This window comes from Dermacentor silvarum, chromosome 3 (assembly GCF_013339745.2).
Source record: "Dermacentor silvarum isolate Dsil-2018 chromosome 3, BIME_Dsil_1.4, whole genome shotgun sequence".
NCBI lineage: Eukaryota > Metazoa > Arthropoda > Arachnida > Ixodida > Ixodidae > Dermacentor > Dermacentor silvarum.
Window position 1 is genome coordinate 72,908,157 of NC_051156.1, and position 16,383 is coordinate 72,924,539.

The following is a 16,383-nucleotide window of genomic DNA, read 5'->3' on the forward strand; positions in this document are numbered from 1 at the left end:
TGCGACGTTATGCGAGAGCAGGACATCCGGATTAGGGGATACGATGTATAGTCACCGTCTGGAACGGGCGGAACGGGAGAAACACCTATGTAGGTAACGGCAAGCTGACGGAGGCGAATATGCTCTGTGGAACATAGCCGGATCGGAGCACTATCGGGGGGATCAATAGCAACAGGTAGAGCGAGTTGCACAACACCAGCAGAACAGTCTATCAAGGCGGAATGGGCTTAGAGAAAGCCAAGTCCCAGGAATAGGTCGTGAGGGCAGTGTTCTAGGACATAGAATAAAACAGAAGTATGATGATCGGCGGCACTCACACGAGCTGGACACAGGCCAATAACGGCCGGCGTTCCCCCGTCGGCGACTCGAAGCACAGGCGACGGGGCAGGAGTGAGAACTTTCTTGAGACGATGGCGAAGCTGAGCACTCATCACAGATACGTGCGCGCCAGTGTCAAACAGAGCCGTAACAGGTACACCATCCACGTTCACTCTGATGAGGTTCCGACGTGTGTGTAGGGTCAGAAGAGGATTTTGTCTTCGGGTCGGTATAGCAGCATCACCTCTAGGTGGTGCACCCGTTAGTTTTCCGAAAGCGTGCGCCGGAGGGAGCTTGGGGACGGTCACCGACGCGATGGGGGCGAGCGGGAGAAGCGGCGATGTGGCGAAGGAGAGCGGCTAGAGCGAGTGGGCCGAGAAGTGTCACCAGGAGTTACTGGTTGCGTGTGCTGTGGGAAGCGAGAAGCAGCATGAGGCAGACGGTCGGATGGGAGATATGGCCAAGGGGTTGAATTCCACGAAGAGCGGCAGTGACGTGAAATATGACCGATACGGCCACAAGTTAAGCATATTGGCCTGTCGTCTGGAGTGCGCAATTCAGCCGGGTTGCGATACCGCGGAGGGGCATTCACGTTTCCGGGGCTCATGGCAGAGGTGGACGAAGCGTAGTCAGGCCGATTAATGCAGCAGACGGTCAAGCCAACGTTGGCCAATTCCTGGCGTACGACGGTCTGGATCAGGGAAACGGTGGCCTGGCAATTGTCGGAGCCAAGGGTTGGGGTTGGGATAGGAGACGCGGCTTCGATTTCACGCCGGATGATGTGGGCAAAGTCATCAGAGCGATTGGGCGTAGGCAGACTGCGGAGGTCTTCGCAGGTGGATGCAGCAGCCGTGTTGGGGAGGCGGGAAAATGGGTGGGCAATGCGGCGGCTCTTGGCTTCTTCAAATCGCCGGCATTCGGTAATGATGGCTTGTACAGTAGAAGAATTCTTAAACACAAGGAGGTGAAAGGCATCATCTGCTATGCCCTTAATGACATGTGCGACTTTATCAGCTTCGGACATCCTCGGATCCATTTTGCGGCACAGAGCGAGCACGTCCTGAATGTATGTGAGGTAGGACTCGGTGCACGTCTGGTTACGCGAAGCGAGGTCTTTTTGAGCGGCGCGCTGACGTCCGACAGGCTTGCCAAACAAATCCGTGAGCTTCCGTTTACAAATGTTCCAGGTGGTAAGTTCCTCCTCGTGGGTCTGTAACCAGACGCGTGCCGTTCCCGCGAGATAGAATATCAAATTAGCCAGCATGACGGTCTGGTTCCAGTGGTTGCTCGTGCTCACCCGCTCATAAAGTTCAAGTCAATCTTCAACATCCGTGTTGTCAGTGCCGGAACAGGTGCCGGGGTCGCGCGGTTGTGCCAGAATGACGGTTGGCGTGGGGGCCGACGAGCCCGAATTATCCTCGCCTTGAGCTGGCATGGTAGATGCAGCCAAGGAGCGCCCGCTGCGTAAATCCGTCTTTCGCTTGAGCCCGCAAACTCCACCAAAAATGTTACGGGGAAAGTGAGAAATATATTTAGACTGTATTTACAAGAATGACAGCGGCTGACAAGATCATAGCTCGCGAAGTCCAGAGCGTCGTCTTCTTCAAGTCATCTCAAAACGTATTCTTCATCGCTCTGTCACAATATATATGACGCATGGCTGAATGCCCAGCACCGGAGAAATATTCAAGAATGTTTCTCATTGAAGGGCGGCACAAACCCAGTGACCCAAGTTTGGGCCGAAAAGATTCATTGAAGAGTGGCACGTAGCCATGTGACCTAAGTTGCAGTGATAGAGGTTCATTGAAGAGCGAGGCATGCCTGGTGTAACATACTCAGTTACACAAGTTGGGCGAACGGTTCATTTATAACACGGTTCCCTCAGTACAGCAGCCCCATGCTACCCATTAGACCTTGGACAACCCAGTGACCCAATAGACAATATGCGAAATGCGCGGCGCCGTCTCGTGCACAAGTTGAGAGTTAGGTCCGCCATCTTGGTTGCGGCGAGGAAGCGAGCGGACGGCGCAAGGCCCGCACTACCCGCACGGATTCACAAGCCCCAGATCGACCCTTACCGTATAGCTAAAATGCCGACGCACTGCTGTGTCCCCTGGTGTAAGCAGCGTGGACCCAAGGATCCAGACGGGAACAAGGTGCGTGGTTATTGTTTCACACCCGTGTTAATCCGTACACATCGGACGTACCCGTATTAATAGTCGTCCGTTGAAAAAAAAAAGAGAAATAACCTCTAGTTACCAATAAATTATAAGAACAGTTAGAGAAGTAACGTGTTGTACTTTCCCGATGTTAGTGAAAGTTTCGAAAGGCGGCCTTTCCTTTTTGCGTCAACCCCGTACGACCCACTTTTTTTTTTTTTGTCCGACGGTCATGACAGCAGCCTTGTCGTTAGAGCAAATTCAGATGTTGTGGATGTGCAGAGGCTGTAAATATTAGGGTACCTGGCGCTCGCTCTTGTAAGCCCTTGGGCTCAAGGCCATTAACGTCGAGATTTTCTCGGGTACAGACCAACCCTCGCGCCGCGATAGAGATGCCGGATAGTGCGGATAAAGCGACGGACGCACGTTCTCGCGCGGGTGTCACGCGGGCATTTACGATCGTGATCAATGATCACTCTTATATGGTACAACTAACTGCATCGAGTTTGCCGAGTTCTAGCGCACCACACGATCGCGGCCGATCGCAATTTGTTTAATCTGTATCGAGAAGAATCGCGATCGAAAGGGTCCGCGTGACAGATATGCATATCGACCACAACAGCCCGGTAACAAACGCTTGCACGGTTGTGGTAGATTTATTATCAAGCGAAGTATTTTTAAATATCACCCGCAGGTCACAACATTCATGTATTGCACATACGGGTTATTAATGTTTTGTTGATGCAGGTTTTAACTTCATGTTTATCTCTTGAAACTTGCAGGTTTCGTATCATCGCTTCCCAAGAGATGCCACATTATACAAAAAGTGGATCATCGCCATCAAGCGCGATGAAGGGAAATTCTTCAACGTGACAAAATGCACAAAAGTGTGTTCAAGGCATTTCCTGCCATCAGACTTTATTCCCAGTGTATCCTGTGGCAACAACTTGCTGCGACAAACAGCCTGCCCCAGTGTGTTCAGCTTTGGCAAAATGCAGCAGCTTCGCAAGCCACCGAAGAAGCGAACATCAGATTCCAGATCAGCACATCAGATTCCAGATCAAGCTACTGCTCAAGCATCGACTGTAGAAGACAGTGAAGCAAGATTTTTTGATGACCAGTCTACTGATCGATCGTCTGCAGCAGCTGTAGGGTCCGACACACCTGAAACAGAGGGAGACACCACCAGTTGTTCACCTGCTGCTGGTACAGTCCCTTCATTAGGTGGTGGCGAGCCTGTCAGTGAAGTGGAACGTCTTGAGGGTGTGGTTGCCACACAGGGCAATGAAATAGACAGACTTAAATATGAATGTGAAGTCCTCCAGGAGCAGCTGCTCCAAACGAAGACAGAGATGCACCTCTCTCTCCAAGAAAATCACCGCCTCACTACACGTCTTGAAGAGACAGAAAGTTTAACAAGCTTTTGCGTTGAGCATTTTAAACACTCAAATGAGGACTTGCTTGCCTACACAGGAATGCCAACATACCGGCACTTCCTGGCATTGATGGCTTACATCAATCCTGGAAAGAATGGGAGTAACGTTTTGAGGAATGCTGGCATCAAAGCTAGCGGGGGCCGACGGCGGAAGCTGACAGTGGAGAATGAGCTGTTCCTCGTACTTGTGAGGCTTCGTCTTGGCCTCTTCGAGCATGACCTGGCACACAGATTTGGCATCACTCAATCAACAGTGTCACGCATATGTGTGTCATGGATTAACTTCATGTACATAAGACTCTGCAAATTACCACTCTGGGCATCAAGAGCTGTAATAGACGCAACATTGCCGGCAGCATTCAGTGCGTATTCAACAACAAGGGTTATTTTGGATGCAACTGAGATAAAGTGTGAGGTGCCCTCCTCACTGCCTCTCCAATCGAGCTCCTACTCTGCTTACAAGTCTTCAAATACCTTTAAAGGCCTCATTGGTGTTTCACCAAATGGCTTAGTTACCTTTGTGTCAGAGCTCTACACAGGTTCTATCTCGGACAGGGAGGCCGTACTGAAAAGTGGATTTCTCGACCTCAAGTTTGATGGAAATGATTCCGTCATGGCAGACAAGGGGTTCTTGATTGAGGACCTTTTGGCAAGAAAAAATGTCAAGCTAAACATTCCACCATTTCTGCACAGGAATGCCCTCTCTGAACAACAAGTAAGGGAAACTAAGGAGATTGCTTCATTGAGGATCTATGTAGAAAGGAGAATAAGGAGAATCAAATCATTCCATATATTTGATCGTCCGATCCCACTCACTCTGGCTCCCATAATCAATCAGATCTGGACTGTGGCTGCTATTCTCACAAACTTTCAAAGCCCTCTGAGCAAACCTTCACCACCAAGCAGGCGACAGCTGGCACCTCCAACAGAGCTAATGGATGAATAACTTGGAGGATGACCTCTATTCATAGGCTCAAACCACGGAGCGAGATGACACAGAAGAAGGAACTTCCCTCATTCCTACAACCAGATGAAGTCACGATAAAAAATAAATAAAATATACAATGTGTGAACGCGACCCATGACTGACTCTTCTTCATTTGTACACATCACTTGTACAAATTCCTCATAGCGTGGAAGCTTGGGCATGTTGGTGATTCATCGGAAAAAAAACAGAGACACGAGAGAGCGACACTACAAATTCCTCATTTGTATTTATCATCAGCCGTACAGCTTGTTCTTCATCGTAGCTCGAGCTCGGCTGGAATAAACGATTTAAAATAAAATATGCAATGATGATTATACAAACAATAAGGAATGGACAATAATACAAAGAAAGGCAATGTCTAGCACAAAAAAAGCCATAAATACAAAATATCACCATTTATTTATTAGTTACCTGCATCCCCCGTAGGGCATTACAGCAGGGAGGTTACAAACTTAACTAAATACATGAACAAATAATTACAATGTGTGGAAGAAAGCATCATTTTCTGTGATGTAACAATGCGCGATGGCAAACAGTTCCAATCTAGAACAGTTCTAACAAAAAAAAAGAATAACGGAAAACGTCACCCCTACAAGAAAATTCCCTGACCTTCAAACAGTGGTCCAGTCGCTTAGATATGTAGTGTGGTGCCTGGATATATACTACGCGGTTTGTGCCCGTTTTAGAATAATAAATATTGTGGAAAAATTTTAATCTGATATGCCTTCTACGATCCTTCAGCTCTTGCCATTTAAGTTTGTTTGCTTTCTGTCATGCTAAGCTGCCGACTATAGTTACCAAGAACAAATCTAACTGCCCTATTCTGAATTTTTTCTAATTTATTTATAAGCTCAGATGTGTGTGGGTCCCAACAAACATATCCATATTCAAGTATTGAACGTACATGACTGAAATACAGCTGCGTTTTTAAGTTACTCGGTAAATGACTAAAATTGCGCCACAAGAATCCCGAAACTGATGCTGCCTTATTTACAATATAGTTAACATGCTTGTTCCATCGTAAATCAGAAGTAAAAAAGACGCCTAGGTATTTAAATTCCTTGCTTATGCTTAGAGTAAAATCATGAATTCTATACCTATATGGATGATTAGCTCGTTTTCTTGTGAAGGTGACGTGAACAGTCTTATTTATATTTAATGACATATCCCAACGCACACACCAGTCTGCTATAGTAAAGTCAACTTGCAGGATTTGTGAATCGGAAATGGAATCTACGACTCTATAAAGAACATAATCATCGGCAAACATCCTGAATGAAGACTGTATACCAATTGAAATATCATTAATGTACAACAAAAACAATAGTGGCCCCAACACTGAGCCTTGGGGAACTCCCGACGTAACTGATGCATATTGTGAAGATATACCGTTCAGAACAACAGCCTGTTTCCGCAATGACAAATATTCAGCAATCCACGCTATTATTTGACCATCCAAGTTAAAGCTTTTAATTTAGAGATTAGGAGACTGTGTGCGACTACATCAAATGCTTTACGGAAATCTAAGAAAATGCAGTCCACAACTTGTTGCTTATTGAGCCGAGGCTAAATAGTGTATAAATTCTACCAACTGTGTATTGCAAGATAAACCACGCCTGAAACCATGTTGGCTGGGGCTTAGGAGATTATGTTTAGTTAAATGGGCCATAACGCAACTGTATATTACGTGCTCCATAATTTTGCAGGTTATACTAGTTAAGGAAACGGGCCTGTAGTTCTGAACGGAGTTTCGCACACCACTCTTATGTAGGGGCACGACTCGCGCTAATTTCCAATCATCAGGCATGTCTATTTCACTGAGGGACTTCTCGAACAATCGGGTGAAATAAAAATATAATGCGTCCGCACAATTTCTTATGATAGCGGCAGGAATGTCATCAGGGCCGCATGCCTTAGTCTGGTTCACATACGGATACCATCGACACAAAAGGTGACTTCCGGCATGCGGTCTATTTCAATAGGTAATTCAAAACAGATAGTACATGAGCTAGACGGCAAAAACACAGATAAAAAATAACGGCTAAAATTTCAACTTTAGACTCATTATCATGAATAAGTGTTTCATCATTTTTTAAAGCAAGTATCAATCTGTTGTCCTTGCCATTACGCTTCACATACCTCCAAAATTCTTTGGTATCCCTGAAAAGTCTTTCATCTAGATTAAAAAAATACAAGTCCTTAGCGATGTCAGACTTTTGTCTAAATTCAATTTCTATTGCTTTCAGCAAGGCCAAATGCTCTGGCGAATTAGACGCCTTGTATCTGATAAGTTCGTCGCTGTCATCGAACAAGGGCACGTAACTCTGCATTAAACCAGGGTTTGTCTTGAGCTCGCCTACTTGATATAACTCGTGATGGGACAAAACCTTCACGTAGTTCAAACATTTTCAGTTTGAAAGTATTCCACAGTTGTTCGATATCTAGATCATCTGCGAGTGCATCAAAAGTTGGAAAGAACGACTCGAAAGCAGCGCTAATCGCCTCGTAGTTGGCCCCGCTGTAGGCATAAATCTTTCGACTAGGTGTTTTCGCAACCTTCACATACAGAACTGATAAATCTGCTAGAACAACGTTGTGATCGCTCACAAGCTGCAAAGTAGATCACTACAATGAAGAAAAATGTTCAATCCACATATCAATGCAACCTCATTACAAAACATATATTGCCAGAATTATAACAACGCAGCAGTGTTACGAGCAGCAAAGTAAGGCAGAGCTGTAGTAAAAAAGAAATCATCTAACTGTGCCTTAACATTGTCCCACTTCTGTTGATCAAAATAAATGCGCTCCACAGCTATCCACTTTTCCGAAAAAACTACGAAGTCCGCCCACTGGCATTCTGTGACAGCCATCTGTCCTAAAACTTGATAAAAATATTCGTCATCTCTCTTGAGCTGCGGTGTATCATCAACAAATGTAAGACAAAAGTTTTTGGTGGTTACAGTATTGGCTTCACTGTCTTTTAAAGAGTAGGGGCACTTTATCTCTACCACACCATAGGTGCCTTCTTCGGGGTCAAAGGCCAACCTATCCGGGCTTGCACCCAGCCATGGACAGCTAGGGTGCACAGCAAGGCCACAATGTTGCAGGGTCACGTTGTGTCCTGCAGCTCTCATTGTAGTGGCATACCGCTCTGCAGCAACAGACTCATTTTTCTTTCCATATTGTATAGCTCGTACACGGGACAGATCCTTTGGGTCTAAGAGGTTTCTTAGTCCTTTCTCGGTCCATTCTTTCCGCTTTATCACCCTGCCAAAGGTGGACGCTGTGAGGCGGTGATGTCGTGCAGAGTGCCATCTGTCGCTCAGGGCCTGCTGCCTGGTATTCACTTCTAGGTCCTGGGCTTCCTCAGGAGCAAGTTGAAGGTGCTAGGAAAGAAATACAATAATATATATTTGCCGCAAGTCTGTACTTTAATGCATTTCAGCAGTTCTCAATAATCATGCTTGGCGCACATCCAGTCTGTCGACTTTTGCTAGTAACGGTGCATCAGATGACGCTAATCTGAGCATGCAAAATGCTGATCGATTAAATGGCCAAACAGCGAAAATTTCACAATTAGCTGCAAGCCAATCATCTTTCGTGCCTTGTGTGAGCCGCCACACAGCTGTTTTTGTTATATGCTGCAGAGCTATTTTGAAGGTTACTGGGCCATTCTATAAGTGTTAACAAGACATCATCTTACACAAGGCCATCTACAAGGGGTGGGGAAGGAGAAATAAGGCATCCTCTGTCGCAGGCATCGCAGTTGTAATTGTACAGCATTTGACTGCGGGAATGACTGACAACAGAAAGCTCGAACTGTTGGCAGTGCAAACTTTCACCACCAACCACTTTCACCACCAACCGGTATCTTTTGTGAATTATGAAGCTACAGTGCCTTCAGCACAGGACCAATTACATGGCTTAATATGGCTATTACTATGGTTGACAAATAAACACACTAAATTCCAGTCCCCACCCTGTACGACTGTAATGTGCCACTGGCACTGGTCAAAAGTAATATGGCGGCTAGGTCAGCTCTGACCAATGCTCACATTACTTTGGACGCACATTATGCGAATGACAAATTGCAGCAATAAAAAACCGGAAACCACAACAGAAAAAAAGAGTAAGAACATGCAGCTGGCTGTGAAGCAGTCAAAGTGAGCATCTTTAGCTGCGCACATAGGAAGCGTGAACATTTTAAAACAGTATTGTAATGCAGTGGTTTGGGTTTCTTGGTATGGCATCGTGAGGCTTATAGCAGATGAAAAGACAAGGACGAAGGAAGACGTGACACACTCAGACGCTAGCGCCTGTGTGTGTGTCATGTCTGTCCTTGTCTTTTCACGCACTATAAGCCTCACGTTAAAGCAGTAATCGTTCTTGTACGCGTGTTCATGAGATAAAGAGCACGCTATGCACACCAATTAAGAGCAGCAGGTCTAAAAGTATAGTATCGTCAGACATGCATGCTTTGAACTCTACTATCACAGCAGACGTCCATCGCCAGACAAAGCGGCCATGCAGCTTGGATGGTGCTCACTGAGCCAATGAACTTTTGGCGGTTACATTATATCCTTTTAGTAAGATCATCAGTAACAGTTCCCATGACCTGGCATGTAGGTGGTGTGATCAGGGCCAGCAAGGCCTTCTCAATGAATGTTAAATACTTATCAAGCATGATGCTCAATGCATGCTCTTATTTAATCCGACCTGAATGTAAATAGGCAGTATGCACGAATGCGCATTCAGGACTGCCGACGCATTGCAACAAGCATGCTTACTGCCATATGTAAAAAGCACTCGCTATATGCTGAAAGAAAAAAACACTTTTGCTACCATAAGCACATGGCAAACCTGCAAAAGCACCTGATAAATGCAATGAACGAAAGCAACAACTAATGTGCTAACCATCAGAATTTGTTGTTCGTCAACTGTGAGGACATCAGGAAATGTGTGCTGCACTGCACCAGTGAAAAGCGCCAGTCGTGGGACAGCACAACTAGTGCCTGCACCAGGGGCTATGGTTGACGACATCCACGTCTTAAAATCATGCGGCCTGTCCGACTGCTGGTATGTCAGTGGAGAGTCTGCTGGAGCAAGACCTGCCTTTGTCTTCACCAGAGGAGCCTGCACGTCCAGTAAGACAGCGGCAAAAGGAAAGTCACCCAGTGACTCTAGCTCCGCACCAAGTGACTGGATTGCGGCTACTTGGCTAGCTTCATCTTGGTAGTCCAAGCTTGCATCTGAAAGGCGAGCAGTCACTGGCAACTGCACACCTTCTCGTGGGGCTCGCCAGTCTACGTCTAGAACACTTGCAGGCTTTATGCCTTTCTGTCTCGGGCGTCTCCACTGCTGAGGCAGCTCTGTGCAGGAAAGTTCTGGTGGCGGCTCCGCAAATCCTTGCTGCTTCAGCAGGGCTAGCAGGCGTACTGCTGCAAGGATGTGGCTGCAGGCTCCACTCTTTCCTGCGGGGCATTCACAGGTAGTGGTACGAGGCACACCGGTGGCACTCTGAACTGACAGCTGCACGTTGTAGGGACGGCCACTTTTCTTTTGACTTCGGAAACACGTGCAATGCACATGGACGATACCAAGTCTGAAAAGAAAAGCCAAAACAGTGCTGTGGTACTCATAACAGTGGCATGTGCTTTAATGGGAGAGTGCCCAAGAACCGAGACATCTCAATGTATATAAGATAAAACTCTTCCATAGAGACCTTACGACGAGTGTTTGTTTCATGATGAAAGCTGCAATTAAACATTGACTCTGGCAATCAAATAACGTAGTGCTGGTAACAAATAATTGTTTCTATATCAGTAATGTTATCACTCGAAAAACCACATGATAAAACTAAAAATTATGAGGCACGCCCTAGTGGAGTGCTCCGGATTAATTTAGACCACCTGGGGTTCTTTAACGTGCCCTACAACGCAAGTACATAAGCGTTTTTGCATATCACCTCCATTAAAATGCGGCGGCCGCGGCAGGGACTCGATCCCGCGATATCGCACTCAGCAACAGAGCGCCTTAGGCGACTGAGCCACCACGACGGGTGAGATAAAACTTCAAGAACTGATCTGCAAAGCAATATGCAGCGCTCTGGGCACGTGGTCGTTCGACAGTATCGGTGCGTTTGTTTTGCAAGTTGTTTCTTGGGTGACTCGGCGTCCGCCCCTTCAACATGTAGAAACCGGTCGCATCTTAACACAACGTTACTAGTGCGCAGGTTGCTTCCGTCCACAAACACTCCCGGAAACGAAGAAAGAGAAGCTCCCACTGTATTCGGTTGTGACGAAACTTCCATATCAAAATGAGCGATACGGTTCCGGGTGTGCGCGAGAGCGCCAGTGCAAGGATGGCGTCAGACGCCGTTCGCAAAGTATGCCAGTTGTAGTACTACAGTAAAAAGTTTGCTTACCCTGAGTCACACGTGTTCGTACGAAGCGATGACGGCGAACAGTAGGCCTCTATGGCAAAGCTGTACGCCTTCTTGCGCTGACGGGCAGAGGGGCATTTTTGGTCGCACAACCATTCCAATGTGCGCTCCGATATATGCGGAACGACCGTCAAATTCGTCGTCCAACCTGGGCTGCTCAGACTCGGAATGCATCGCGGCTGGTACGTACCGAGAGGACTTGCCATCATATAAAATTTTCGCTCACATACAAACAGATCTCAATGCGGCGCACACATAGAAACACACGCTGGCAGCTGAACACTCGCCGCAACCAAGATGGCGACCGGACTTCCGGTGCCCAGTGTTGGCAGATGACCAAGCAGTTTTGCATATCGTCTATTGGGTTGATGGGGAAATGGTGAAGAGACATGGGGAGATCCCGGAAGGTGCGTGAAGAAGCCCCAAAATGCCAATCGCATTAAAAATTAATAGCAATTTCACCCAATAGGCGAAACACTGAAAGTGATAGCAAACTATTAGACAACTACACAAAATAAGGTTCGTAATTTTGTCGGCTGTATAGATTGCAGTAAAGACTTTCTGTGTCGCGCACGCGAGAATGGCAAAGGCAGCTTTCAATGAGCAGCTTATTGCCGAAGTCGAAAAGAGGCCAATTAAAATAATTAAAATAACAAGCACGGTGTCATGTGCGCACAGGCAGGCATGAACAGATTTCACTCGATGATCGCAAACACTTGCTGTCACAATGCTGGCATAAAGCCCGTTTCACATGGTGCGATTTTGTCTGCGAATTCGCAGCTGCGGAAAATAGGCCGCCGGACCCTTCGTGCGTGCGTTTTTTCGATGTTCGGCATGCTGAACTTCTCTGCGAAAAAGGCATCTGCGTTTTTTCAGACGGCCAATAGGAGGTGGCTCGCTCATACGTCATCGCGCGGCGCGCATTTCAAACATTCAACTCCATGTTTACAAGCGGCTTCCAGGGCACGTTTTTTTTTATTTTTTATTTTTTTCATCCAAGCGAAGCTAACTCAGGGCGTACACCGCCGCTGCTAGAGGAAGCGACGCTGCAGGCTCAATAAATGTTTTCATAATCCAATCCAATCCAATCCAATCAACAGCGAGGGACAGGATGGCGCGATCCACAGCCGACGATCTTCACCACACAGATGGTTTCCCTCTCGAATCAGCATCAGCACTGCAGCCTTTTCTAAGCTGTAGTGATTAGTCGTGTGCAAGTACTTTCTGTGTCGCGCACGCGAGAATGGCAAAGGCAGCTTTCAATGAGCAGCTTATTGCCGAAGTCGAAAAGAGGCCAATTCTGTGGAATACGCGGTTAGAGAAATACCGCGATTCCGACCTTCGTGATCGTCTGTGGGATGAAATTGCACAACTGCTGAAAGAAGTGAAACCAAATGTAATGTTAAGTGTTTTGTACAGCTGTATGGTGTTGATATTTTTGCCTCAAAAAAGTGAAGCATGCCTATATATTCACGCGAATGCTTTTGACTACCTGCATGTTTTCGTCTATCCATTTTCAGTGAGAGCCGACGAAGCGCAGACCCGCTGGCGTAGCCTCCGCGACACGTTTTAAAAAAAAGAAGAAAAGAAAGATGCATCAAAGAAGCGGGAGTGCTTCTCAAGATGGAACTAAAAAAGAGTGGCCGTATTACAGCATTGTCATTTCTACATGACACCATGGAAGAAGCTGTGTACGTATTTTCTGAAGCCCTCAATTCCTTGGGCACACCGCGGCAGTAAGCTTCGTAAAATGTGTTCGGTGTTGATTACATGGTTCAGTGTAGGCTGACAGCTGTCCTTTGCACCCGCGAAGCTCTGCGCGGGTGGCGCCGGTTTTGACCGTTGTTGCCCCGCGGCACGGCGGGAACCGGACAGATAGGCTGGAAAGGAGCCCGCGTCCGGGTAAAATGAAAAGGGAGCGGAACTTTTAGTTGCTTGTATTTATGCATCTCGTTCTTGTTATCTTTCTTTATTTTCCTTGTTGCTTTGTTTTCTTTGCAGCAAAGCCAGTGTAAGTTCTGCCCAAAGAAAAGGAGAACTGAATGAAAGGGACCCATAGGGGTAGCAGAATAAAGTAAACTTTTTCCAGAGTTCTAACTGATATTTCACTGTCAGAGTAGTACACTTGTAAATCACCTTGTGAATGGTAGTCCCTCAGCCATATGGCGCTGAGTGGCGAAGTGCGATTCTTTGCGAATGAGATTGCTTAAAACGTGGTATTATTTTTGTCAAAGAGCAGTTAGAGCTTGTGTAGCTGTGTCACTTCACAGTGTTTTTGGCATGTAGATTCGTAATAAACCAGTACTTATGGAGGATTTGTTGCGAGCCCCTTTGGTAATGTTTATGTTTTCTTTTTATGCAGAACAGTAAGCAACGTGAGCGAGAACGAAGAAGAAATAGCCTTCGTTGAGCCAGCTCCTCTCTCAGAAGAACAGACGGAAGAGCCAACAGAGATTGTGAATGAACTTTATCAGTGCATTTCAGAGAGGGCGCCAGGTCCAAGCATGGTGAGCAGTGCCAGCTCAAGTCGCAAAAGGAGTGCGAAAGAAAGGACTGGGGGTCGAAGAAAAGCACTGAAAGAAATTGATAAACAGATCGACGCAGTGAGCAATCAAATTGCAGCGTACAGGGAATTGAGCCCAAGTGCACACTTTGGGTTGGCTATAGAGCCATTTGTTGCTGCGACGCCTGAGCACATGAAAGCTCACTTATACATGGAACTCATACATGTTGCCTCACATTATGCCCGAGGCATTTACCCACCAGCGCTTCTGTATCAAGGAATTCCAGAAGGTGAATGATGGTTTCGTCACAGCGTATCACAATGTTGCATTTGTTTGATGGTTTTGTCAAAGCGTATGGCAACATGAACAAAATTCTTGTACCTCTGCTGCTGTCTTTGCCAGTGGGGGGCCAAAGGACTCCCTCAAAACCATATTCTTGACAGGCTTTCCCTTCGCCTCCTACCGAATGTATTGTGATAAAGCTATAAAGAATCAGTCAATCAAATTCATTCAAACTGTACATACAAGTACTGAGTATGTACTTCTGCACATATATTTACAGGTACATGAACATCGCATAACAAAGAATTGTGACATGCATATATGGTTACAATGGGCCAGACAAATTTGTTAACACAGCTGAACTTCATTTTATCGCATTAGTGTCCCTTTAACTGAAGTGTGACATTAAGGACGTAAAAACATTTTTGAAGAGTAATAATGCCGATTATTAGTTCGTGTAGACTATTTAGGCAAACCGAAGTGTTCTATATACGTTAAATATGTAACAATTTACCATAACAATGAACAAATGTGTGTATCTGTCACGGCAGCACTTGCAAATTCACATTTGCTTGGCACAACAAAACACTTTTGGCAGCCACATAGACATTCATGTGTAGAATGGACTCAACCGAGATGTGAAAATCCTTAAAGCGTAATATATTTTCAAAAAAATGCATGCAGAATCAATGTTTGCTGCAAAATAGTATCCAATGTGTCACACATTAAATGGAACAAATAAGTAGAGTTATCTGAAAAAAAGCGCATACTAACGGCACCTTACAACAAAAATTTCATGGGGTCCTACTGAGGAGTCCTTTGAAAGGTCATATCAAACCTATGGTGGAAGGCCACAGCGCTCGCGTTGCCACGGTACAGCTCCTTCGTGCACAAAATAGTTGCGAAACACATCCCGCGTTTCTGCTGCAGACTTTGTGTAATTGTGGGCACCATGATGCTGCAGATCAAGGAAAGCATTCTCCTCAGCTTCCTGGCGCCACTACCCTTCCACAAGGTTGCCGAAGTTGTCTACCTCGTCCACATACCTTTCTGGAATGTAGGACACGTCATTACGAGAAAATTATGCGGAGCACATGCAGCGAGTGTCACCATTCTGGCATTTTCTGGTACAAGGTTCATCGGTCTATGGAAAATTCTGAACCTTGATGCCAGCACCCCAAATGCATTCTCGACACATCTGCAATATTCAAGACAAACATTATAGTAGAACCTATTACTCATAAATTTAAGTTACGCGTTACCTTGCTCTGCTGAGGCGGTAGTTAAAGAGGAGCAGGTCCTCTTCGAGGCACCTGCCAGGATAAGGCCGCAGGAAGTCTGGCCTCAACTGGAACGCCTCGTCGCCGACAAAGACGTAAGGGGCTACGGCAGTGGACAGTGGGAGCAGCTGAGGAGGCGGTAGGTTTAAAGCACCTTGGCTGAGAAGTTTCCCAATCTTCGATGCCTTGAATACACCACCATCACTCTGCGATCCGTATGCACCCACATCAACGCAGACAAATCGTAGCTGGCTGTCCACTACAGCCATTAAAACGATGGAGTAGGTGCCCTGTAATGACAGAGAATTACATCTCATTGAGGAATGTTTCACTAAATCTTTGTAGTTGTAAGAATAATACATAACTAACGGTTTCTTACCTTATAATTAAAATATTGAGATCCCGAATGCGGAGGGGCTTCTATTTGGACATGCTTCCCATCCATAGAAACCTATGCAGTGTGGGAAATCCACCTGCTCTCAAAGCCCTTGGCAATAGCGTGCCACTGCTCAACGTTTGCTGGGAACTGAAAATGCACTAAGTAATCATAGATATTGCAGTCTTCCCTCGTACAAAAAATGCAATGGTTAAACGTGGAAATAGTTGTTCTGGTTAAACCTTCAATAAATCAAGTTTCATAACTCGCATAACACTTATGCATGTAGGTCACCACGAATGTCTCATAACTTGCTTAAACAAGCTTACATATTTAAGAAATTTGTAGGATAACTTACCTTCATACACTTGGGTCTAAGGACATGCTACAGAAGTGCACATACTTCCTTCACAGTGTTACTTGCAGTCGATATGACTACCTTAATGCCATGGCAACATCTTGAATTTGCATCCCCGATGCTAAGTATCTAAAGTAAACGTACAAAACGCATTGCTGGGCAAACTTGTGGAGCTAAGTTCCCAAAACACTGTGCAACATTTCCTTCTTGCAGCGAAATATAAATACATTTATTTCTC

General features: G+C 45.9%; 2 protein-coding genes and 1 pseudogene across 2 annotated transcripts; 1 reads left to right on the forward strand and 2 right to left on the reverse strand.

The window, feature by feature from the left end:
- The first annotated feature begins 2,338 nt into the window (after positions 1-2,338).
- LOC119444479 (uncharacterized) lies at positions 2,339-4,858 on the forward strand. The gene is made up of 2 exons (XM_037708874.2): positions 2,339-2,474; positions 3,260-4,858. Exons 1-2 carry the CDS (start codon positions 2,409-2,411, stop codon positions 4,856-4,858), a joined length of 1,665 nt encoding a protein of 554 aa, XP_037564802.1. The 5' UTR covers positions 2,339-2,408.
- A 2,175-nt stretch (positions 4,859-7,033) lies between these two features.
- Positions 7,034-11,519, reverse strand: LOC125944265 (uncharacterized). The gene is made up of 3 exons (XM_049664614.1): positions 11,494-11,519; positions 9,818-10,505; positions 7,034-8,289 (listed from the first exon to the last, which is right to left on the reverse strand). Exons 1-3 carry the CDS (start codon positions 11,517-11,519, stop codon positions 7,594-7,596), a joined length of 1,410 nt encoding a protein of 469 aa, XP_049520571.1. The 3' UTR covers positions 7,034-7,593.
- A 3,450-nt stretch (positions 11,520-14,969) lies between these two features.
- Positions 14,970-15,718, reverse strand: LOC125944266 (uncharacterized; annotated as a pseudogene).
- Between the last annotated feature and the right edge of the window lie 665 nt (positions 15,719-16,383).

Excerpts from the sequence above, each read along its gene's own strand:
- LOC119444479 (XM_037708874.2), top strand. The coding sequence starts at position 2,409 with ATGCCGACGCACTGCTGTGTCCCCTGGTGTAAGCAGCGTGGACCCAAG. Across the intron at positions 2,475-3,259 it reads AGGATCCAGACGGGAACAAG|GTTTCGTATCATCGCTTCCC; the intron begins GTGCGTGGTTAT and ends TGAAACTTGCAG.
- LOC125944265 (XM_049664614.1), bottom strand. The coding sequence starts at position 11,519 with ATGCATTCCGAGTCTGAGCAGCCCAG. Across the intron at positions 10,506-11,493 it reads TCCGAGTCTGAGCAGCCCAG|ACTTGGTATCGTCCATGTGC; the intron begins GTTGGACGACGA and ends TTTTCTTTTCAG. Across the intron at positions 8,290-9,817 it reads ACGAACAACAAATTCTGATG|CACCTTCAACTTGCTCCTGA; the intron begins GTTAGCACATTA and ends TTTCTTTCCTAG.